Source organism: Haliotis rufescens, unplaced genomic scaffold (assembly GCF_023055435.1).
Source record: "Haliotis rufescens isolate VD_foot unplaced genomic scaffold, xgHalRufe1.0.p SCAF_6, whole genome shotgun sequence".
Lineage (NCBI taxonomy): Eukaryota > Metazoa > Mollusca > Gastropoda > Lepetellida > Haliotidae > Haliotis > Haliotis rufescens.
This window is the reverse complement of record NW_025964334.1, coordinates 14,558,393-14,584,179: the sequence shown is the minus strand read 5'-3', so window position 1 is coordinate 14,584,179 and position 25,787 is coordinate 14,558,393. Positions and strand designations below refer to the sequence as shown.

Here is a 25,787-nt window from a genome sequence, read left to right as displayed (position 1 = left end):
TACCTTTCTGTATACGTTGATATACCACATGTTCCTTTCGGCATCCACAGATACACCCAATGTTCCTTTCTGTATACTTAAATATATCACATGTTCCTTTCTGTATACGTTGATATACCACATGTTCCTTTCGGCATCCACAGATACACCCAATGTTCCTTTCTGTATACTTAGATATATCACATGTACCTTTCTGTATCTACAAATACACCAAATGTTCCTTTCTGTATACGCAGATATACCACATGTACCTTTCTCTAACGTAGATACACCACATGTTCCTTTCTGTATACGCAGATATACCACATGTACCTTTCTGTATATACACATAAACCAAATGAACCTTTCTGTATACGCAGATTTACCACATGTACCTTTCTGTATCCACTGATATACCACATATACCTTTCTGTATCTACAAATACACCAAATGTTTCTTTCTGTATCCACAGATATACCACATGTTCCTTTCTGTATATGTAGATATTCCACATGTTCCTTTCTGTATCCACAGATACAACACATGTTCCTTTCTGTATATACACATATACCAAATGAACCGTTCTGTATACGCAGATATACCACATGTACCTTTCTGTATCCACAGATATACCACATGTTCCTTTCTGTATATACACATATACCAAATGTTCCTTTCTGTATACGCAGATATACCATATGTACCTTTCTGTATATATACATATACCACATGTAACTTTCTGTAGACGCAGATATACCATATGTACCTTTCTGTATATATACATATACCACATGTAACTTTCTGTAGACGCATGTACCTTTCTTTATATACACATATACAACACGTACCTTTCTGTATATATACATATACCACATCTACCTTTCTGTAGACACATCTACCTTTCTGTATATACATATATACAACACGTACCTTTCTGTATATACACACACACAACATGTACCTTTCTGTATATACACATATATACCCCGGGTGTCTATCTGTATACACATGTATATTTCTCTACACGCAAATGTACCTCATATACCTTTCAGATAATAGATTATTATGTGCAAAGAGTATTTGGGTGATCCTGGCACAGTCAGGCTGGTAAGACTCATCATCAGCTCAGGGCCCTCAGGAAGCGCTGCCTACTCGAACACGCTAAGACCTTTTCGGAGAATGTGAAGACTAACGCTGCAGCCTTCTACATTACCCAGATTGTAATGCGAGCATGTCATGGCGACATAATAGGTCGTTATCACAAAAGAAATTTAATGAAAACAAAAAACAGCCTTTCTTAAAATATATTTCTGCATCTATGTTATAGTTATAACGCATGTATGTAGATACAAGAAAAAGTAAAGTTCAAATAGCCATTTTATTGCAGCATCGATGATAATTACACGTGATTTATTGAGTGACTTATAGCAATATTTCAGCAATATCATGTCGGGGGACACTAGAAATGGGCTTCACACATTGTAATCCATGGGCCTTCGGCGAGACGAGCGAACGTTTTAACCACTAGGCTACATGTAGGTTGATTGGTAACTATAATTGATAATTATCAATATTAAAGATGGCATTTCGCTTGTGAATCTTTCTTTAAACAATAGCAACCTCTTTAGTCTGTTGTAAATCTAATTTTGATCCTCTTTGGGATTCCGGGTTACAAGTTGCCAAGTTGTACAAGTGGTCGGGTGGATCGGGTGGTAACACTCGGTGACTTGATGATCGGGTGGTAACACTCGGTGACTAGGTGATCGGGTGGTAACACTCGGTGACTTGATGATCGGGTGGTAACACTCGGTGAATTGGTGATCGGGTGGTAACACTCGGTGACGTGATGATCGGGTGGTAACACTCGGTGACGTGATGATCGGGTGGTAACACTCGGTGACTTGATGATCGGGTGGTAACACTCGGTGACTTGATGATCGGGTGGTAACACTCGGTGACTAGGTGATCGGGTGGTAACACTCGGTGACTTGGTGATCGGGTGGTAACACTCGGTGACTTGATGATCGGGTGGTAACACTCGGTGACGTGATGATCGGGTGGTAACACTCGGTGACGTGATGATCGGGTGGTAACACTCGGTGACTTGATGATCGGGTGGTAACACTCGGTGACTAGGTGATCGGGTGGTAACACTCGGTGACTTGATGATCGGTCGGTAACACTCGGTGACTTGATGATCGGGTGGTAACACTCGGTGACTTGATGATCGGGTGGTAACACTCGGTGACTTGATGATCGGGTGGTAACACTCGGTGACTTGATGATCGGGTGGTAACACTCGGTGACTTGATGATCGGGTGGTAACACTCGGTGACTTGGTGATCGGGTGTTAACACTCGGTGACTTGATGATCGGGTGGTAACACTCAGTGACGTGATGATCGGGTGGTAACACTCGGTGACTTGATGATCGGGTGGTAACACTCGGTGACTTGGTGATCGGGTGGTAACACTCGGTGACTTGATGATCGGGTGGTAACACTCGGTGACTTGATGATCGGGTGGTAACACTCACTGACTTGATGATCGGGTGGTAACACTCACTGACGTGATGATCGGGTGGTAACACTCGGTGACTTGATGATCGGGTGGTAACACTCGGTGACTTGATGATCGGGTGGTAACACTCGGTGACTTGATGATCGGGTGGTAACACTCGGTGACTAGGTGATCGGGTGGTAACACTCGGTGACTTGATGATCGGGTGGTAACACTCAGTGACGTGATGATCGGGTGGTAACACTCGGTGACTTGATGATCGGCTGGTAACACTCGGTGACTTGGTGATCGGGTGGTAACACTCGGTGACTTGATGATCGGGTGGTAACACTCGGTGACTAGGTGATCGGGTGGTCACACTCGGTGACTTGATATCGATGATCGGGTGGTAACACTCGGTGACTAGGTGATCGGGTGGTAACACTCGGTGACTTGATGATCGGGTGGTAACACTCGGTGACTTGATGATCGGGTGGTAACACTCGGTGACTTGGTTATTTGCATGTCATTGTACTCCGGAATGGATTGTAGTTCATAATTTCAATCACTGAAGTGAGTGAGTGAGTATGGTTTTACGCCGCTATTGGCAATATTCCAGCAATATCACGGCGGGGACACTAGAAATGAGCTTTACACATTGTACCCATATCGGGAATCGAACCCGGGTCTTCGGCATGACGAGCGAACGCTTTAACCACAAGACCAACCGACCGCCCTCAATCACTGGATATCTCATCTAGATAAAATTATTTACAGCCGCAATCATATAACTGGAATATTGCTGAGTGTGAATTTAAACAATAAATCAAACAAACAAACAATATTATATTTTAAAGACGGAGTGAAACTTTGCTCATGTTGGCCCATGTTCGAATACATACGCGACCACATGCGTTCGTCTTATAATTAGCATGTCGTTGAGTGACGTTAAACAAACATGACCGTATATTCAAGTTACATTATTTCTGTCTAGAATTTCTAAAATGGAATCCAACGCATTAAGAAGCAATATGTCCATGTTCTGGTGAAGCTGCTGCTCGTCTGTGTAGCACTTCACGGGAAATACATCATGTTCAGGAAGGTCAAACATCATCTGGGCCTGAAGCAATGCAGTTTTCACAGCTCCATTTCCGAATACAGCTCGTACATCAGGCTCCAAAATGTCAGCATGTGTCAGAACCACACACCTTGGAACATCTGAAACATATATTTATTATTCATATTATTGATAATATTATTATTTATCAACTACAAACAGTGCTCTTTAATTGAGTGAGTGAGTGAATTTTGTTTAACGCCGCTTTAAACACTATGTTAGTTATATCACGGCGTGTCCGCTCAATGTGGTGGTGATGTAGTTTTAGATGTGTACAACTTTGGTAAAATCCACGAGGACGCGTACTGACAACAACAAACTTGTTTTGAACCCATGAGGGCGATGGGGTAACTAGAGGTTAAGCGTTTGCTTGTTACGCCGAAATTCCGGGTTCAATTTCACACATGGGTACAGTGTGTGAAACCTTTGTCTGGTGTCCACCGTCGTGATATTGTCGAAATAGTGGTAAACGCGACGTAAAAATACACTTTCACACTCACTCGAAGCCACTCACATAGGTTTCTGGCACGCATAAGGGACGCAACTCTGCACAGCAAACTCATCATTACGGGCTTTGCTTTTGCTGTGAACTTTCAATAAAAAAAGGGTTCGAAAGGGCTAAACTCGCTCACCTGTATCATATGATGCCACCACTCAGTATCATATGATGCCACCACCCAGTATCATATGATGCAACCACTCAGTATTATATGATGCCACCACTCAGTATCATACGATGCTACGACTTACCGAAATACCCGTGAAGAACCGGGTTAGAATAGGTCTTCAGCAACCCATGTCTGCCGTAAAAAGCGACTATGCTTGTCATAAGAGGCGACTAACGGGATCGGGTGGTCAGGCTCGCTGACTTGGTTGATACATGTCATCGTATCCCAATTGCGTGGATCGATGCTCATGATGTCAAAGAGTCGATTATTTACAGACAGACGTCATATAGATGGAATATTGCTGAGTGCAGCGTTAAAAAGGAAACAAACCAACAATCAAAACTTACCGAAATGTTTGAGAAGGTCAGCGATGCTATCATACTTGGCCACTAAGTCTGTTTGCATTAAGCCTGCAATCTTCTGAACATCGACGACAAAGATAACTCCCAATGACGTATCTGGAGCCACCTCCTCAGTCATTATTGTCATTGTGTTTGTAGACACCTGAAGCAAACTGACTGTCGTTACAGCAAGACATGATGACGGACACTGAGGTGTTTAAACGATAATTTGATAATAATTGTAAATTTTAGCCATGTTATATAAAAATTATTCATTTACTAAAAGTGTGTAATGTTGCTTTTCGCAATCAACATTATTGCAGCTCTATTACGGCGGCCTGTGAAATAATCAGGTCTGGACCAACTCGGGGTTTGGTAACACGAGTGACACCCACGTCGATACTACAGCAATCAGCCATGTCACGGATCCAGCCCACCCGATCCTCATGCATATGCATTTCTAGTTTAGCTGACGTCCATACTTATTAATCTGAAGCTATGAATTTTCATAGCGTTGTGATAGTAATATTAGTATCACTGAACAGAATACTCTTACGTTTTCTCCGGCTGGCGTCTGTGCTTCAATCGCCCTTAAGACTTGATCGTACAAGCTGTCTTCTTCTGATGTTTCCTTACACTCACACATGACTATAGGCAAGGCCTTTCTCCCATGAGTAAGCCTTTTCTCGAGGCACTGTTGATAAACACATTACGTTGCATACATAAGACGTGAATATTGAAGATACCATCTTAAACGAAATAGGCATTCTTAAAACATATAGAGAAACAAGTACGTCATACTCAAACTAGGATCTTACGTTTGTTGCATTTTATTTCATTTGCAGCTGAAATTCCCTGATATTTTAGGCTATCGACTACTTAACGCCATTAACAACAATTTGGACGTCAAAAGTATAATGCGATCTTTGTGTTTTCAAAGTGTTGATTACTTATAATCTCCAACAAAAGTAGGGGATTATGAAATATACAGGTTATGCTTGGTCGTCATAAGAACGATCTGCTTTGGAAAAGGACTTCCAGACAAAGAACGGTCTCGGAACATGAACCCTAACGCCCCAACACACCAAATACATTGTACGTGGACTCTAACGGGATCGGGTGGTCAGGCTCGCTGACTCCGTTCATGCATGTCATCGATCCCAATTGCGTGGATGGATGCTCATGATGTTAATCATTGGATTTTCTGGTCCAGACTCGATTATTTACCGAACGCCGTCATATAGCTGGAATGTTGCTTAGTGCAACAAACCAACCAACCGTAAATTATTCTTGATTTTGACGCTTCAGTGAAAGGTCGTCAACTCGCTCTGAGTCATTGCATTATTGATTGTATTATCCACAGTAATACGTAAGCTCTCTAATCTGGCTTTAATGCAGTATGAGTGATCAGATTGGAAATGTCTCTTCTACAAAGTGACGAACGCCTAAGGGAAACTGACATGCTTCAGTCTGGTAAATACGGGGTCACCAATATCTTCAACCTGTCGGAGTCTGCGATTTGCAGATGTTCGAGATGTTAATGATCGACCAGGGAACCTCAGGGAAACATCACAAATCCAGAATCGATTAATCAGAAACCAGGAAATCGAGCCCAAAACAGCCGATGAAATTGTGGTTAACTTGCACCAGGCCACTATAGTTCGGGTTACTGACCAGACGATTAGAAAACTGCAGGCTTGGCGATCACGTCTTGTACCACCGTTAACAAATCGACACATTCTAGCCAGAAGCCGGTGGTGTTTAGGGCCAGGAAAATGGGGTATCGCCAATAGTCTCGTGTAATGGTTGCATCTGTTATTTTCAAATATCCCTACGTTTTAGTTGACTATCTGAGCGTATTTAGAACATTAGGCAAAATAGTATTGAGGAAGTAGACATCGCATCGATGTATAGAGCTTTGTTAAAGTTGTTCCCGCTTGGTGACCTCATTTGCATATACAGTAAAAACGTTTATAACGAACACGCGTATAACGAACTGCCGGATATAACGAACTTATTTTGTTTGTCCTGACCATGTACTGTATATATTCTGCAAATATGCTTATAACGAACTACGGTTATAACGAACTAAAATTAGTGATCCCTTTGAGTTCGTTATAACCGTATTGTACTCTACCACATTTATCAGACTGGTTTATACATAACACAATCTGTTGATATTGTACACATATTTGATGAACATAACAGTAAACATTTATGTGAAAAACCAGTGTCATACCAGCCATATACTCATTGACAGTTGTGGCATGTTCCGATTGTGAAATGCTCTATAAATGTTCGAATTATGTTTTATTATGGATCAATGTTGACATTAATAAATGCATTTCTCATGGTACAATAACTGACCATGAAGCATTCACTACTCGCCTGTTCCATGTCATCAAGGTGGATTATTTTCCCCAGGAATATGGACACCAGACTGTTAATGAAGGCAGACTTGCCACTGTCTTCTGGCCCTATGACGAGAATCTTCAGTGTCGTCGTGTTTGTGTTGTCATTGTATGGGGTCCATGACAGAATTCGCTTGAAAAGCCCGTTCCTCAACTGAAACATTGTCATTGACGAAGTTAAAATTTGGCTGAACTGCCAGAAGCGACGTAAAAGACGACTCACTCACTCCTTATTGACAGATAGCCCCCGAGGAGTCCCCAGTCAGAATTGACCCATATCAAGTTATGCTGGTCGTAAAAGGCGACTAAATGGATCGGGTGGTCAGAAACTGTGACACACACACACACACACACACACACACACACACACACACACACACACACACAAACACAAACACACACACACACACACACACAAACACACACACACACATTTATACTGATAAATATGGCGATGCATGTGTTGTTCAATAACGGTCAAATAGCCAATTCCCTTCCACTGATTTACCCACCAGGATTAAATATAAAAGAGATCAGTGACTGTCTCATCTTTTTTCATTTAGATCTATGTATAAAGATGCAGAGCAAAACAAAAAACTCTCCACAAGACTGTATGACAAGAGGGATGACTTCAACCTTCCAACAGTCAACTTTCCCTTCATGTCGAGCAATATTCCAGCACCTCCAGCCTTTGGTGTTCACATTTCACACCTTTTGAGGCACAATCGAGCATGCTCTTTCTACCAAGATTTCAAAGAGCGTCATAAATAATAGACTCCTGCAACAAAATTATTTGATTAGGGTTACAAAATTCAAGGCCCCATCTTTCCCAATCTTTCCAAAAAATTAGGGAAGAGATGTGAAAACAATTGCAATTTTGACGCATCAATAACTAAATGATGTCCGTTGCAATTCCCTATTTCGACTTGTACCATGTTTTCCTGTCGTGTATGTTTCAGGTAAACAATTGGCATGTGTTTATGACGGTGTCACCGGTGGAGCAGCCTGAGCAGGATACGCTCACCTTTCAGCGAACACCTGGTATAATCACCATTTGATAGTGTTTCTTGCCACATTCTTATGATGGAGTCAGAATCGTATAATGGACTCTGCTTTAGGCAGAGATTCCTCATGAGTATGGAAAGGGTGCTGTCGATTAAATTTGTAACTGCTCCAGGGCCCCGTTTCAAAAGTCTATGTAAGTCTATGTTAAAAGTTACGATCGCCTTAGCCCTGAGATCGCTTTGTGTAACGTGGTCCAGAAAATGGAAATATTTTTTGTCGCTTTTATCTATTGTGTTGTTTATTTTAGGTTTTAGGTTATATTCACACGATAACATTGAAAGTCAGTTTATTAACTATCCCTCTCCCGCGTTTGCTTGATCACTTCTTATTTTGTCCATTTTACGGAAGAAAAGAACGGATTGAAAATAAGTGTATACATTTTGCTTCTCTCAAGACGGGGGCACGGGTGGCCCAGTCGTCTAAGGCGCCGCGATTCGCTGTGTAGAGTTGCGTCTCTTGGCACGCCAGAAACCTATGACTTGTGGGTTCGAATCCCTGTTCGCCCCGATTATGTTTCTAGGTTTGTCAGCACCATACCCTTGCTCGTGGGTTTCACCGAAGTGGTTAACGTCTGAGACCTGAGACTCCTCACTCTCTCAAGATTTTGAACATAGAAATATTTGTTTGAACAGTTTTACCAGCAATTAGAAGCTGAGTCCACCTGTTCGTTTCTGTGAACATTGAAACATGTACATTCTGTAAACTAATAACAACACTTCTCACAATCAAGCACATGTTGAGGAACAATCCATTCTTCATCTATACGCGCATGTACATCCAATACATCCTCGATTATCAAGTGTATTATAATCTGTTATGTCTACCCTGGAGATGCACCGCACCATAGCGTCCTTTAGAGCCCGAATCAGATGGCGAGATGCTAATAATAGCCACTTTGTCAAATTACTCATATTAGCGAGAATTGGAGATGGTGACGTCACTTCCGACATGAAGCTTTATGGTGGTGAATGGGTTCAAGATATTTATCATAATAAAATGGAGATATAATACACTCGATAAAAGAAGATGGTCCCGGTATAAACATTTGAATATTCTAAACAAATGTTCTTTTTATAACGAATATCTTGGTAATGCTTACAATAACAATAAATATATGTGTATATCTATGTTAACGAAATTACCGATTTGTCAAATGAACGGTCAGCCGACTTCTTTTTCCCACCAATTCTCTGCAACAGAACATAGCTTTAGTATAATTGATTTTTGTATAAAGGACGTTGGGATTGCCTTACGGTTAGAATGGTCGATGTTAAAGGTCCGGGACCGATGTCCTCCATGTGTACAACATGTGAAACCAAGTTAAGGCGTCTCTCGCCGTGATATTGCTTGAATATACATACATATCATTTATACATCTCATATATTTTGTGCAAACAAAGCAGGTGTGTTTGTCATGCTGTTGTATATGCGTGTTTCCATCCCATAAATTTGTTTTTCAGTTTTCATGTAGGAACAGGTTTGCATGCATCTGATACATGTTAAACAAGTACATGTGATTCTTAAAAACAACACAATGTCAATATCCAACTTCGTGTTAATAAAACACAGGATATCATAACTTGCAGTATGTGCATGTTTACAAAACCGCTGTATCGTCATACAAACTTATCAAAGAGAAAAGAGACTGTAAAGGTTATTCCACTGTTTACGTGAAAGTTTATAACATGATTTATTACGGTTAAATGTTCCATATTTCAGAATAGGTGACATGTATACGTACTCGCGGTAAACAGCAAGCGCATAAATGTGCAATCGTCTGAAAAAATGAAAACGAGCACCATTTCAGCAAATGTGTTCACAACTTAACTAGATACTCTTAAAGTCATTCTTAAAAATGATTATGATTTCAAAGTAGACCCAATTCAACTTGGGTAGTAAATAAAGAAGTTGTTATCAATACCATGTGTCTTCTTTGTCATCCGCCAACTTCTAAGTAATGCCTATCAAACGATTATGATTTCGTTATGAAATGATAGCTGCATTCCTGCACATGCTTTTTACATGCTTACCGAAAGTTTAACTGTACATGGTTGATCAAACATTTGACCGTTAATGTAAATCTTGTTTTCGTATGAGTTATTAAAATGTGTACATTACCATCAGCAAACACACGCCACACTGCAAAAAATAAATAAAAGGCGTTAAATTGATCTATTTACTCACTTCTTTCCTCAATGATAAATACGCATGATCATTCACTACTACACCTTCGTCGTGAGTCCGATTCAGGATACGCGACGATTTAAACAGCCTACCATTCAAATTACACCAACTAACGAGAGAAATCTCGTGCGATGTTTCTGATGAGAGAGATGTGGAGATGGAGATACTGAGGTCACTTCCAGGACGAAGCTATGGCGAAGCACAATGTTAAATAATAAAAATGTTAAAAATAAAAATAAATAATAAACCTGTCCTTTAAGATTCTTTTGTTGTTAATAAAGGGATGAAACAAGAAATTCAGAACATTGACACCTTCACACGAAGAATCATGTCAGACAATAGATCCCACCACCCTCGCTCTTAAGCTAGCCAAGGATGTGGGACATAATCTCAATGTCAATGTTGATTTTGTTGATGGTTCTGTACTGCTGGACAGTACAGAAATGAGTGTCAACCAAGCGAAGAGTCATCGAAAATCGGCCCAGACTCAGTTTTTCAAGGAGACGCTATCAGAACGACCAATGCATCGAGTTTATGTGCAGTGTGTTGAGAAAATAAGTGACCCTTCAGGATGAAGTCGGCTGGCCTGAAAAGTCACTTCCCACTCGGAACCGTCAATGTGTGATTTTGCTTCAAAATGTAAATAAATTATGAAATGTAGATTATGTAATGAATTTAAGAGAATGTTCAACATACTGTCAGTGGATGCCCTGCTTTGGCACAAACACAATATCTTAAGCGATAAGATTGTATTACTGTCTTCGCCATGCTTGTGGTTTTGACACAGAGGTCCATCCATGGTACGACCCAGAATATGTAGAGGGCTTCATGGAAAATGAGAAATACAAACGTAGACAACAAACCTGATCTTGTCCTTTTTGATAAATCCAATGAAATCATTTATATTATTGAATTGTCTGTACCTTTTGACACAAATGTGATTGGCAAGATTCAGGTAAAACATGGCAAATATGCAGACCTAGCTTTGAAAACGCATGCATCCCAAGTACCAAGTTGTCCGACTCCCAATTGTTCACGGTGCCTTAGGTTTGGTACCTCCAAAACTGTTGACTGACATTGGGAGAGTACCCGGATTTGCTACCAGGAATACAGCCCTTCTGACAATCTGTGTAAAATAATGAATAATTGTCGAGTGACCGAGGTCCGAGCAGAAGTCGAACCTGTGTACCTATCTACATATCACTTTGCCATGTTTCAGTTCTGTGTACCTATCTACATATCACTTTGCCATGTTTCAGTTCGGTGTACCTATCTACATATCACTTTGCCATGTTTCAGTTCGGTGTACCTATCTACATATCACTTTGCCATGTTTCAGTTTTGTGTACCTATCTACATATCACTTTGCCATGTTTCAGTTCTGTGTACCTATCTACATATCACTTTGCCATGTTTCAGTTCGGTGTACCTATCTACATATCACTTTGCTATGTTTCAGTTCTGTGTACCTATCTACATATCACTTTGCCATGTTTCAGTTCGGTGTACCTATCTACATATCACTTTGTCATGTTTCAGTTCTGTGTACCTATCTACATATCACTTTGTCATGTTTAAGTTCTGTGTACCTATCTACATATCACTTTGCCATGTTTCAGTTCTGTGTACCTATCTACATATCACTTTGCCATGTTTCAGTTCTGTGTACCTATCTACATATCACTTTGCCATGTTTCAGTTCGGTGTACCTATCTACATATCACTTTGCCATGTTTCAGATTTGTGTACCTATCTATATATAACTTTGCCATGTTTCAGTTCTGTGTACCTATCTACATATCACTTTGCCATGTTTCAGTTCGGTGTACCTATCTACATATCACTTTGCCATGTTTCAGTTCGGTGTACCTATCTACATATCACTTTGTCATGTTTCAGTTCTGTGTACCTATCTACATATCACTTTGCCATGTTTCAGTTCGGTGTACCTATCTACATATCACTTTGCCATGTTTCAGTTCGGTGTACCTATCTACATATCACTTTGCCATGTTTCAGTTCGGTGTACCTATCTACATATCACTTTGTCATGCTTCAGTTCTGTGTACCTATCTACATATCACTTTGCCGTGTTTCAGTTCTGTGTACCTATCTACATATCACTTTGCCATGTTTCAGTTCTGTGTACCTATCTACATATCACTTTGCCATGTTTCAGTTCTGTGTACCTATCTACATATCACTTTGCCATGTTTCAGTTCTGTGTACCTATCTACATATCACTTTGCCATGTTTCAGTTCTGTGTACCTATCTACATATCACTTTGCCATGTTTCAGTTCTGTGTACCTATCTACATATCACTTTGCCATGTTTCAGTTCTGTGTACCTATCTACATATCACTTTGCCATGTTTCAGTTCTGTGTAGCTATCGGCAGTCTGTAAATAACGGAGTCTGGACCAGACAAGGACATCGTGAGCATTGATCCACACAATTGGGATACGATGCCATGCACCAACCAATTAAGCGAGCCTGACCACCCAATCCCGTTAGTCGTCTCTTACGACAAGCATAGTCGCCTCTTACGGCAAGTATTGGTTGCTGAAGACCCATGCTACCCCAGATCTTCACGGATCCAGCATCAATGGCTATCATAGTGGCTACCATTGTGACTCTCATCTGGATCACATGGTCTTTCAGTCGCAGACTCTTGTCCAGATTCTACTGATTACAAGCCGGCTTGGTACCGTTATACAAAGTGAGTATACGACTGTCGTATATACGACTCATATAGCTTTACGTTAGTCTTAGCTCTACGGTGACTTTGTGAAATGGGGTCTAGTCACCTAAGTGCGTGTCATTTTTTCAGTCGCGGGTTTGCCTGATTCAGACGACATGTATATTTACAGGCCGCCGTTATATATATGTATACATTTCTGATGGAGTCGTAAAACACGTCTCACTTTTATCAACAAATTAATACATTACCGCCCCAACGCATTTATCCCAGCACGGCATCTGTAACAAAACCAATCGAAAGTGCATTTACATTCATGAGACGAAGCTGTGCGACACGAGGTCTGTAAGTTCGAGCAACATAATAATAAATAAAGGCGACCAAACCCTTTCCATGTTCATAAGAGCTCTCAGTCAAAAGCAGAGTCGACTGTACCATACCTACTATATCATGAGCATGTGTTTATGAATCACTATCAAATAATGATGTTACTAGTCGTTCCAGAAAAGGTGGCATCCATCACAAACACATGCAAAGACAAATCAAGTATTCACCTGATAAAACACGGGAACATATGGTATAAATCAAAATAGGGAATGGGATCGGACATCATTTTTGTCACTGATAAAACGAATTTGGAAATGTCCTCAACATGTATACCATACAATTTTTGAAAGCTTTACTGAAACAATTTAGCAATCTCAATAGACGAGTGTAAACACAAATGTGAAACATTATTTCTGTTCATGCATGAAATACACATCGATGAGTGCATATTAATGGCATACGTTTATCCTACCTTGAAGAGCCTGACTATGTCTGTCAACCAACGCTCGCAATTGCCTCGCATACCATGAGCCAAATGTAAGGTTGAATGTGTCTGAGAAGGAAACATGTGAACAGCTCACAGGAAAGATAAATACAGTCAGACGGAAATAGGAAATCTCGCCAGATGACAGGGCGCTATCTGAACATACAATAAGGATGCAAATTGATGACAGTGACTGTACTGAAGCTATCATACATGCATGCCGTTCGGGTTGGTGCATCTTCCCGAATCAAGGGCCTTAACTGACTATAAAAGTCCAGTTTCCACCCTTGCCGAACTAGGCTGTACTCTTCGTTACATTGTGGCTGGACTTACGAGTCTATACATAGTCCAATCACAATCGCGTAACGACCTAGACATCCGTTTCTAAAACAACATGGACATCACCGTGCAGACGTCCGTCGACTGCAGGATTTGCAGAGCATGTGTCCAATCAAATGGGGGTCGACAGATATTTTCAAAATTTTCTTTTGTGTTCAATCAAGGTGCTCAAGTAATTTAATACACTTTGCGAGTTGTGACCCGTTTCTTGATCTTGATTATCGATCAGATCCTCTTGTGTGGGCGCCGCCATTCTGTTTGAAACAAATGCAAGTGATATGAGAGGTGGAAGCTGATTGGTCAATAGTAGGGACATAGAAGGGTTATAAATAATAATTGCTACTGGTGGCGATACGATCGAGCCCAGAAATTCCAGCCTAGTTCGGCAAGGGTGTTAAGTGGCCTTTTATAAGTGGGTGAACCTAGTGGTTAAGTTATGTGCCCGTCTCTCCGATGCCCCGGGTTCACTTCCCCTCATAGGTACATTGTACAAAGCGTCAACCGCATTTCAGGCGTCCCCGAAGCGTGTTGTTGCTGGAATATTGCTCAAAGAGGCAACAACAACCATACACGTATGACTACGAGACATGACAAATGCATACGCTCTTCAAAAAAATGAAACGCACAGGTAGTATGTAGTTCATTGAACCTAAATACACAAAATATCCGGTATAAAAAATGGATATATATTGGAAAATGCTGGTGGCCTGATATTCGACAAACGGTGCGTCATTGTCGATTTGCAATGCCTTTAACGGCATTGTTTTCACACTTGTTAAAAAATGTCATGGAGAAAAACAGTAAAGCAAAATGCTAGTGCAAGTAATGGCATTCGTATCTCGTGGTAGTGGCTATATAAAGGCAAGCATGCATAAGCCAATAAGTTGTCATTCAATTGTCAACATTTTTCGAAATGTCGAAAATGCCGAGACTCAGCGCTGCCGATCGGAGCATCGCCATAGGACGTATCCAAAGAGGGGAATCGCAGTCTTCTGTTGCACGCCACTTCAACGTCCACCACAGCACCATTTGCCGCCTTTGAGCCCGATACACACAGTTCAGTTCCACTGCAGACCGTCCGAGAACCGGCCAAACCAAGAGTTACCGCCCCTGCACAGGATCGCTTCATTCGACTGTTCCGCCCACGTCATCGCAATGCCGCAGCTACGGAGACTTCAGGACGCATCCCTGGTTTGAGGAGGATATCGGACCAGACTGTCAGGAACCATCTTCGCGAGGCTTGAATCCGACCCAGAAATCCAGTTATTGTCCCTGTTTTGTAACAGATCCAGCGACAGCGACGCTTGCGTCGGTGTCATACCTTACAGCCTTGGAATTTCTTCTTCACCGACAAGATGGAGGACAACGTGTTTATCGTCGTCGAAATGAGCGGTTTGCCCCGTATTGTGTACGTGTACGTGAATTCGACGTGAATTTCGGTGGCGGTAGTGCCATGGTGTGGAAGGGGGTGGGGTTGACAGCAAATCACTGGATGAATCAAATTCTTCAACCTCACCTTCTTCCAATCATTGACCGCCAGAGGGAGCTGTTTCAACAGGACAACGCTCCACCGCACATACTCTTCCTTCATAATGCCAACATCAACGACCTGCCCTGGCCGTCGAGATCTCCAGATCTCAACCCAAGGGAACACCTCTGAGATGAACTCCATCGACGTGTACGTCAACATCAGAACACGCCGCAGACACTCACACAACTGGCCAACGCGTTACAAGCAGAATGGCGCAGAATTTCCCAAGAAGAATTCGTACACTTATCCAGTCAGTCCCGAGGAGATGCAGAGCCGTGATTGCTGCCCTGGGCGGTCACACGAGATATTGAGTTCAGCGCAACCTTGTGGCCTTATGTGACATGACAATGAACAGTTTTCAATGTCTTTGTACACCGACAACATGTGACTATCGAGCTTCAAAATTTCATATTTGTATCTATGATATTAAATCAAATATATCGACTTTATGAGGTTCGATAAATGTACTAAAAATCTACCTGTGCGTTTCTTTTTTTGAAGAGTGTATACATCCAGAACTAGAAGACTGAATAAGTTTCAATTCAATGGGAAGATCCTGCTGTGTATGTACATCCTAGTTGTAAATCATAGAAATAACTTTGCAAAAAAGTCCATCTTTTTTTTAAATGCCCTACCTCCATGGCAATAAGAATTGTCCCAGGAACCTTTGCTTGTTGTAAGGGGCCACTTGGTTGATTGAAGTTTCCTGTCCCCAAATGCGTGATTATTGCTCATACAATAACTGGTTTGTCTGGTCCAGACTCCTTTATATACAGACCGCCGGCATGTAGATGTCATATTGCGGAGTGCGGTGTCAAACAACAAACAAATTAATATATGTCTTCAATAGGATATCCAATCTGATTTTAAATATGATAGCCAAAAATATCTTTGTAGTACATTGCTTGTTCAGACGGTGTACCGGTTGTGTCACCACATTGTGTCACTAATTGTGTCAATCCGGAACGACCCGAGTTACGACTCGTGTCCTCTGGTGGCCATTTCATCAATTTAGTTCCCCTTTCGCGCACCTTCTTATACCATATGCGCCTTTGTAAGTTTGCAAGAATTTATCCTAAATATAACAAACAATTCAATCTGGAAATATGCACCAAACTGGCTTACATTAAATGTGCCCTTTTTTATTTAATCTCGTGTTAAACGGAAATACAAATGAAAAACGTATGACGTATAAATTGTTTTATTGTTCCACAAAGCAAATCACATATATAATTGATGAATATTAGATATTTGGCTAATTACATTTTCGAGTAACCTACAGTTGTTATTTACGCTGTATAATAGATGCTTGATGTGGGCACTGTTAATGGTGGTTTTATACTTTGTAAAAGGCTTTCCGTGAACATAAGGAGGATATCCTGTATGGATTAAAGGTATTGCGGAAGATATATGTCAAAATGTTTTAATGAATTTATTTAATTACACACATTCGATTTTTTCTAATTAATATTTACATTCGTAAGATAAGATCTACTTCTGTACTTGGGCCCTCATAGTGAGTTAGTGATTGAGTTTAGTTTAACGCCACTTAAAACGGCGTCTCCATTTGAAAGGAGTAAAGCCTGAAGTGATGCTGGTCTTTACGCTTTCAACTTATTTATCATATAAACAAACGTCGCCACCAACTCATGCCCAATATGCCCAGGGCTCACATTTCGGTAAGTTACTCTCAATAATCTCTCGATCCATTCGTGAGGTCTCGCGATCTCAATATATCCAACCATGATTTTCCTTAAAACATTTTCCGACCAATAAATCTCGAAATAAGGAAAACAAAAATTGGTAAGGGGAATTTGCCACCGCCAGTTTCAGTGGACATGAACACATCCTTTCCATCAAAAACGTTTTGGGGTTTTCAGCGTTGAATTTCTTGCAAACTCAATGGTAATCAATGGAACTGGCCGCCATGTTGTTGATATCGACCCCAACATTGAGGCTGGTTTCTAACTCCCATTCTCATTGGTCCGTTAGACCGAACAGTCTAGCAAATCAAATTGGTTGTGGAAATCAGGGGCGCGTAATTTGAGATCACGTGAACCACGGGAATGGCTCCAGGAGTTTGTCTACCAACCTGCTAGTCATATAACTACAGGTGGTATCCCTATTGTTGACATCAACTTTCGTCAGTTCAAATTATTTAAATATAGCTGAAAATATCGTGAACTGCAATACCAATTTACAATCATTATGAATGCTATCGAAGCGTATGTCAAACATGGGCTAATAGAAAATAGGAAACTGTTGATTGTCTTTCAGAGTAGGTTAAGTCAGTGGGTATGGTGTCATTTTTAGAATGTACACACCGAAAACTGGACACAGAATTGCAATAAAGTCATACTGTACTGGCCAGCCGTCATCCATAGTCTGGCTGCCCTACATTGCATGTTCGTACTTTTTCCAACTGACAAGGCCTATATCTGTAACATGTAAGCATCATTACATTATTTATTTGATCAAAGAACTTGGTATAAGTAACATATCAAATAAAGTCCACATGTTTGGTAACAGAGGAGTACATCTGTGACAAACATGCATCAGCACTATCACCTTTATGCTAGGTTCTAAAGCCTGAAGATATGTCCATTCCTCTTTTGTACTGGATGTCAAATAACATATCTGTAAAAAGAGGGACATAATGCTATAAATGTACCTCATATGCATTAATACAATCAAAGAACTGTCTTCACATGATCCATAAAAAGTATTTGAGACAAGTGGATTCTCAAATACTTGAACTAACTTCAAGTTTAGCAATCTCAGAAAAGAAGCAACTGCAATTACGTCAAAATATTTGATTTTTCAACTTTGTACACCGCCATCCCACACGAAAAACCTGAGGGGAAACTTCGTTCTTTGAACCATGGGTTTTTTTTCATTAAACGTGGTGATCAGGGTTAACAAGAATGTGCAGTCAATTTACTCTTACAATATAAACGATATTCCAATATCGAGTTTCTGTTCGTCTGGGCTAAAGAAGGAGCCTTCACCTCCCCTGAAGTGTGAAAAAACAAGCTTTTGGAGAAGACACTTGCCAAGAACTGTCATATTCTCGTGTTCAAAGCAGTGTTCCACGGCAATCGGCTAAAGTACTTCTTGATCTTCTTAAACTATTGGATTTGTTTGCTTCCACCGTGTCGATAAGAAACTTCCGTAATCTTTGTATCATCTGCATATTCTGACTCGTTTCTTGAAAGCTCTTGCAGTCAAGTGAGTACACCAGTGTGCCGCTCTCTCCAATACGACTTCTGGTCCTTGAAGATAGATGTGGAACATTGCTGATTGTGATTGCTGAGTGCTTGTAGGCACTTTCTATCACCACCAGAAACACGTCATGTCCATCTGAAGAACATATACTGCATATTTAGTCACTTAGTGGTTGCCAATATATTTTGATCAACGCATTCTTAAAACTGTCATCGTTAGGAATGCAGAAGTTTAGAGGTACTGCGCTAACCTTTATCAAACAATTGATATGAAAACTGCACTCTGTTTGACCGAACGCATATCTCAAATTTTGAGGTGTATGAGAGGGAATAGTGATAGCCAATTTTATGATGGATCATTTCTATGAATAATACACACTGCACTTTTTAAAACAATATATTTAATAAATCACTGTCTACATATATATCTCTCTGCTTATCATATGATAAAGTAAATTTAAACGACCATCTCTCAGCGAGTGAGTGAGTTACAAGTTAACGTCGCACGGGCATTATTTCAGCCATATAGCGACTCCATCTTTCGGTAAGCATACTAACCCAACACATAGTAAGACATATTAATACAAGCATTTGAACATGTTCCCTAAATAAAGCAAAGGTTACCTCTGGCTTGTCTGAGGATTGAATTAGCATCCTCATCAACACGGGTGTAGCAAAGTGTGAACACAATGAGCGGGCTGACAGACCTGACGTCAGATCTGGCACACTTCTGCAAGGGGAACTGCCCTACGTCCTGCACGAAGGTCAGTGTGTCTTGTTCCATGTGACTCCCAGGTTCAAAATAGAAGCAAACTGAAAAATGGTACGTTTATATCTGCAGTGTGTTTACAAACGAAGACATATTACCCAAAAACTGAAAAATGAAGCGTAAATGTCTAATCATATGTACATGTTCTACAGTGTTAATACAACGGGATGTACCACCTTACCCCTTACATTATGTTCTTGTATCTTGACAATGCCGGATATAGTACCACAAATGTTCGCACTTCAACTCTCTGTTATCCTCCTTTATTTCTGTGTTGCAATTCAGCGGCTTTTCTATTCAAACATTTATTAGTTAACAGTTTGTACCAGAAGTGAAATTCTATGTTGGAAAGGGGGGCACGGGTGGCCCAGTCGTCTAAGGCGCCGCGATTCGCTGTGCAGAGTTGCGTCCCTTGGGCACGCCAGAAAACCTATGATTGTGGGTTCGAATCCCGGTTCGCCCCGATTATGTTTCTAGGTTTGTCAGCACAATGCCTGTGCCCGTGGGTTTCACCGAAGTGGTAAACGTCTGAGACCTGCATCACTTCGGGTTTTCCTCCTACATTAAGCTGACACGCCGTGATATAACTGGAATACTGTTAAAAGCGGCGTTAAACCAAACTCACTCACTCACTCACTCACTCACTCACTATGTTGGAAAGCAAGTTGTTATCGACTGACAATGATCAAAGATTTAAAAGCTTGTTAGAGTCTGAGGAGTATTTGTATACAATAACACAAAGACAATTCCGTTAAATATTTGTTATTTTCGTGAAAATCTGTCGAAGTTAAAAATGAGGAACGAGCTATACAATTCATTATGTGTACGTTCATGATGTAATTTAAAGCGAACATCAGTTTTTCTTATTTTGTCCCATGTATTATGACTTACGACAACAATGCACCTTCTAGTCCACAAGAAACACTGTTGTGATTACGTTTGTATATATACCATGCCTACATGAAGCGCGCTGTATCAATAGGCGCAAGTTGAACGCACGTGCATATGGTCCGGCCTAGAATACAGCAAACTACTTGACATGGCCGCCTTTAAAATGCACAAGTCCAACGTGAGGAATCCAAACGTTTTCATATTTAGCTATCCCCAAGCTACTCTTCTATGACAAATTAAAATAAACAAATAATCATGTTGTTGTGTCCTGTTACGAATGACGCTTTGTTGAAAACATCATACGTGACCGACCATGAGATAAGGAACCTTATGGGTGAAAATTTTCATTTTAACTTTTCATTATATTTTTAAACTACGGCACCTTCGGAATATAAATATACAATTCACAAGCTTCAATTCATATTTGTTACAGAAATACATGACATCACACATGGCGATCTTCACTAAAGGAAGCTGACGTCAAACGTCTTGATGACGTCATAGCACAAGTGTACCCTAGCACCCAAAAGGTCCCTTTTCTCTTGGCGGGTCACTATATTATATAGGGTCACAATATGTTATATTAGTAATTATATTTACCTGGCTCATTGAGGAAGGGATGTCTCTGAAAAGTGACATGAGGCAGTATCATATGTCTATCAGCTGGCTTGACATCTGCCATGAACCGTTTTATTCCACAAAAGGCAATTTTATTGTCATTTCGGTAATCAGTTGATGCAAGGTTCATGTCAAAGAAGAACACACAAGCGTCTCCAATTAATCTCCTTGTGCTTTCCGCTATGAAATCGGACAAATGCTTGTTTTTTCCAGGGTGTCTATTGCTGACTTTAACCGTGACCACAAAAACATCATCGCCACCTGCAATGAACGTAGTAACAGGAGAATTATATCAAAGATTTGCAATAGTAACGGGTGTCCATTATGACTGAAGGTTAAGGAGCTGGTTCGGGTATTTTTGCGGTATTCTTTTGTAATTAATTTCAAAGCCGAGTAGACACCCAGGCCTCCTAATTAACGTTTGTGAGGGACCGATCATTAAATATTCGGGGAAGTTGTTAGGTGAGGTGAAATTGGGTTTAACGTCGCGTCGAAGATTATTGCACTTATATAGCGACGTGCATGCATGTGTGTGTGTGTGTGTGTGTGGCTGCTTGTACTAGTCCGGACTGATGCCGATTTAAAGTGCTAGCCCACTGAGATACAATGCCGCAGTTTAGCATGAATACCCCACTCAGACACAGTATACTGACTCCGAGCCGACCAGTCCTTGTTTTAGCCCCTTAATGCCGAGCGCCAGACAGGGTAACAACAAGTACCATCTTTTAACGTCTTTTGGTATGACGCGGCCGGGGATCGAACCCCGGACCTTCCGCTCTCCGGGGGGACGCTCTACCACTAGACCACGGAGGCGCTGGAAGGTGTTAGGATTCTGTATTGGTAAGTAATAATTTTTCAGCTACAGTTGCAAAATCATATTAATTTGAAGTTCAGAAAAGAGGTATTTTCATCGCAGTGAACATAACACTTGATATTTTACTGCAGTGAACAAAAACACTGAACATCAGACATAATATTTCACTGCAGTGAACATTACACTTCGACGGAACTATTGTCTTACAAGAGTAACCTCCCCGCCAATTAGCTCCCTTTATCGCAATTGTCTAGCCCGTACACAAACTGTTGACTTCCTATTGACGTTAGTTCCGCATTGACAAGGCAAAATAGTGACAGATGGTTATTTATGGCGTTACATGTAATATTGCTTCTTGTCGAGTGGTGGAAAATATTACTCTTGAAATTGTTTTGTTGTAAACTGTAAATTCTCATTTAACTCGTCAATCGAGGCTGTTCATTCCGAAAGGCACAACATTTGTTACTTGACATCAAATATTTTTTTGTTACTTTTGTTTATATTTTTTCAGATTTTAATTTAAATTACTTTAAAGTCGCACTTACAAGGGATGGTGAAACGACCCTGTGTGTTAGGTAGGGAAATTTTACGTTTCAAGGTTTTCGATTTGTTATGAAATAATTCAATTTTCCGGTAGCCAACTACACAAAAAAGTATTTAATAAATAGGATTTTCCATGTGTCGAGTGAAATATCATTTTCGTCTCATCTCAAGAAAATATCACCTTTTCCCCGTTACTCGATGAGAGAAGCATGATATTTCACTCGTCGCATGGAATATCCTCTCTATTTTTGTTTTAGGCCAAATACTACTTTTTAAAAAAATAAATAAATAAACAACATATTGCAACAATGCATTTTAGTGACAGACAAATGTCCTTGTTTTATTTTTTAAGCATTCTCTAGGACAATTTCTTTTTTAATCTTAGTCATCACCCCCATCCCAGAATATAAAATGGTCGGTCCCTAAGTTTCAAAGCCAAGTAGACAACAATTTGTAAGTCATGTGTTATGTGTTGTTAAGAAATGAAATCAAATGTTAATTTGTTTAATGCCATTGTGCGTATGGGTATCCTTCGTTGAATTGTGCATGTCAAGAATTCAAATGAAATGATACCTCTAGCTTCTTTAACGATGTCATTGACAGCCTTATCGATGGTAGTTGTGACCTCGCAGAAAAGAAGTAGGGGGCTGGCTTGGGAACGAGCTGACACCTTTTTCAGATTCAGCTTACACTTCCGCCTGACTTTGTCTTTTACCTTCTGAATCAGGGCCGAATCTTCCATCGCATAATATGAAACTAAAATTCATGTTTATTTCACTGCACGTTTCCCAAAGAACTGATTTGTCTTATGTCAACTGAACATCGTTACACAAGTGTTTGAGATATATCTGAGGGTGAATACGATATACGATGACCCAAGGTAAACGTCTACACCCTATATATCCTCTGGCTTTCCTCCCACGTCATATTCAAACACATGAATTATGAAATATAACTAAACATTCAACCCGTATTTGTATACACCACAGTGATCATGATCATGAAGGAATATGCATTGTGTGAATGCACGTGTATTCCTTGTTGCCATTAAACAAGGTGTGTTATGAGACCCTTTATCATTATGAGTGAGTGAGTTGCCCCGCTTTTAGCAATATCACAGTAATATCACGGCGGGGGCACCAAAAACGGGCTTCACATATTGTACCCATTTGGGGAATCGAAACTCGGTGTGACGAGGCCAGGCTACCCCGCCGCCCCTTATAATCATGAGTGAGTGAGTGAGTGAGTGAGTGAGTGAGTTGGGTTTAACGCCACTTTTAACATTATTCCAGTTATATCATAGCGTGTCAGCTTAATGTGGGAGGAAAGCCCGAAGTGATGGAGGTCTCAGACGTTTACCGCTTCGCTGAAACCCACGAGCACGGGTATGGTGCTGACAAACCTAGAAACATAATCGGGGCGAACCGGGATTCGAACTCACAATCATAGGTTTCTGGCGTGTTCAAGGGACGCTTATCATCATGAACAATATACATGTATACATGCAGGAGTGTGATTTACAAGCTGATTTAACTTTTGTACACCTATTTTAGGATCCTGATTAATGAACTTCGGCACAAAGCATCACCTGATGTCGAGCTACCCATGTTTCATCCAAGGGGTGTGTCACGGTCATGCTTCATCCAAGGGGTGTGTCACAGTCATGCTTCATCCAAGGGGTGTGTCACAGCTATGCTTCATCCAAGGGGCGTGTCACAGTCATGCTTCAGTCAGGCCTAACAGATAAACGGACACTCCCGCATTCACTATAAACAAACTTGACACGCTACCACTGTAACATTGCATGGCATGGCACATGCTTAAGTTTATACACGGGCTCTTACTGCCTCCATGAACGTATATGCAGTGAAACCAAAATACTGTGTTATGTCCTCGTTGTAAAATTCAAACAACGCATAGTTACAAGAAGGAAAATAGATGTCATGCTTACCTCGGTATTAGCGATTGTATTGTGTAAGGGACCTTTGAAATCACATTGTGTAGATAAGATGCTGATACGTAAACAATACGCGTTAAGGTCACCAGTATCGTCATATCAAATTTCATTTCCAGTGGAAGGGACAGACTTGACACATGATACCTGTACTATGCGCTTAATACTCAATGTGTATGTACAGACAGGTATATTCTACTCCCATACTAACACCAGAAATCGATCGATGCATATCTTTCCAATGGCGAAAAACAGGACTGACGACACGTCACTTCGTATTATGCCAAAATGACGTAATGAGAAATGACGTCATAATGCAGCGAACTCATGGATTTTGACAAAGTAGACACAATTTATGGATTCTGTTGATACAATTACCTATTGCCATAGATACACATATTCTACTGTATGTATAATTTTTCGATATATAAAACATGGCTTTCAAAGAACGTTGCAGGTAACTAAAGACATCTATTCAAGCTTGATGGAAATAAGTAGTATTTGTATGTATAAGGTGTTATCGAACAGAGCAATGATCTTTGAAGACGACCATATACATTTATTATCTATTCATTATAATAGTATAAGACAGTGAAGGGTAATATAACACTGTGAATGTGAAATGTATGGTTTCTCGATGTCGTTTATAATCGAGTAAAAACCCACATTGTTTTCTCGAACGTGCATTTAAATTGTCTAGTGGCCTCACATCCCCATTTTAAAAGTCCAATTGCTTATATCAGCAGTTACAATACCGGGATTGTCAATAAAAATAACAAGCAAAAGCATAAGCATAGAGAAGGACGTTGATCTGTAATTCCCCTCACACGTGTGTGGTTGTTTGAATGTATCAGAGGCATGTTTTACTGGCTTGGAACCTCCGATAATCCAAACCGTGTTGAATATATTATGTAAATGTGCAACACAGATATGTTTAGAATGCAGATGTAACCACAGAACAGAGAATAAATGACGCAATTGCAACAACAGTGATTTTCCACCACAAAATGATTATCACAAAGCCGTTTTAAGTTATTAAAATAATATTTGACCCGTGAAGATCCGGGGTAGAAGAGGTCTTCAGCAACCCATTCTTGAGCTAAAAGGCGACTATGCTTGTCGCAAGAGACAACTAACGGGATCGGGTGGTCAGGCTCGCTGACTTTGCTGATGCATGTCACCGTATCCCAAATGCGGTGGATCGATGCTCATGATGTCAATCACTGGCTTGTCTGGACCAGACTCGATTATTTACAGACCGCCATCATATAGCTGGGATACTGCGGCATTAAACAACAAACAAACAAACAAACAAACAAACAAACAAACA

The 25,787-nt window shown here is 40.5% G+C and overlaps 2 protein-coding genes across 5 annotated transcripts; both read right to left on the bottom strand.

Annotated features, from left to right (window-relative positions):
- Positions 1-1,339: 1,339 nt before the first annotated feature.
- LOC124135438 (interferon-induced protein 44-like) lies at positions 1,340-13,826 on the bottom strand. 3 transcript variants are annotated; one of them, XM_046500763.2, is made up of 9 exons: positions 13,763-13,826; positions 13,215-13,244; positions 10,199-10,219; positions 9,822-9,857; positions 9,223-9,270; positions 6,993-7,169; positions 5,161-5,298; positions 4,611-4,767; positions 1,340-3,696 (listed from the first exon to the last, which is right to left on the bottom strand). In XM_046500763.2, exons 1-9 carry the CDS (start codon positions 13,811-13,813, stop codon positions 3,449-3,451), a joined length of 906 nt encoding a protein of 301 aa, XP_046356719.2. In that variant the 5' UTR covers positions 13,814-13,826; the 3' UTR covers positions 1,340-3,448. The 3 variants fall into 3 exon arrangements, with proteins under 3 accessions (XP_046356719.2, XP_046356720.2, XP_046356721.1); XM_046500764.2 differs by lacking the exon at positions 9,822-9,857; XM_046500765.2 differs by lacking the exons at positions 13,215-13,244; positions 13,763-13,826 and having other exon boundaries at positions 10,111-10,207.
- Positions 13,827-16,829: 3,003 nt separating this feature from the next.
- On the bottom strand, positions 16,830-24,562 carry LOC124135439. Of its 2 annotated transcripts, XM_046500766.2 has the most exons (6): positions 24,455-24,562; positions 24,092-24,239; positions 23,077-23,259; positions 21,129-21,407; positions 19,493-19,681; positions 16,830-19,004 (listed from the first exon to the last, which is right to left on the bottom strand). In XM_046500766.2, exons 2-6 carry the CDS (start codon positions 24,108-24,110, stop codon positions 18,721-18,723), a joined length of 954 nt encoding a protein of 317 aa, XP_046356722.2. In that variant the 5' UTR covers positions 24,111-24,239; positions 24,455-24,562; the 3' UTR covers positions 16,830-18,720. The 2 variants fall into 2 exon arrangements, with proteins under 2 accessions (XP_046356722.2, XP_048242578.1); XM_048386621.1 differs by lacking the exon at positions 24,455-24,562 and having other exon boundaries at positions 24,092-24,445.
- Between the last annotated feature and the right edge of the window lie 1,225 nt (positions 24,563-25,787).

Coding starts and splice junctions, on each gene's coding strand:
- LOC124135438 (XM_046500763.2), bottom strand. CDS start 13,813: ATGCGAGGCAATTGCGAGCGTTGGTTGACAGACATAGTCAGGCTCTTC. Junction 10,220..13,214: donor GGGATAAATGCGTTGGGGCG/GTAATGTATTAA, acceptor TATTTTTTGCAG/TGTGGCGTGTGTTTGCTGAT. Junction 3,697..4,610: donor TGACCTTCTCAAACATTTCG/GTAAGTTTTGAT, acceptor TATATGTTTCAG/ATGTTCCAAGGTGTGTGGTT.
- LOC124135439 (XM_046500766.2), bottom strand. Junction 21,408..23,076: donor CATCGTTAAAGAAGCTAGAG/GTATCATTTCAT, acceptor CGTTCATTGCAG/GTGGCGATGATGTTTTTGTG. Junction 19,682..21,128: donor TCCCTTCCTCAATGAGCCAG/GTAAATATAATT, acceptor ACCATTTTTCAG/TTTGCTTCTATTTTGAACCT.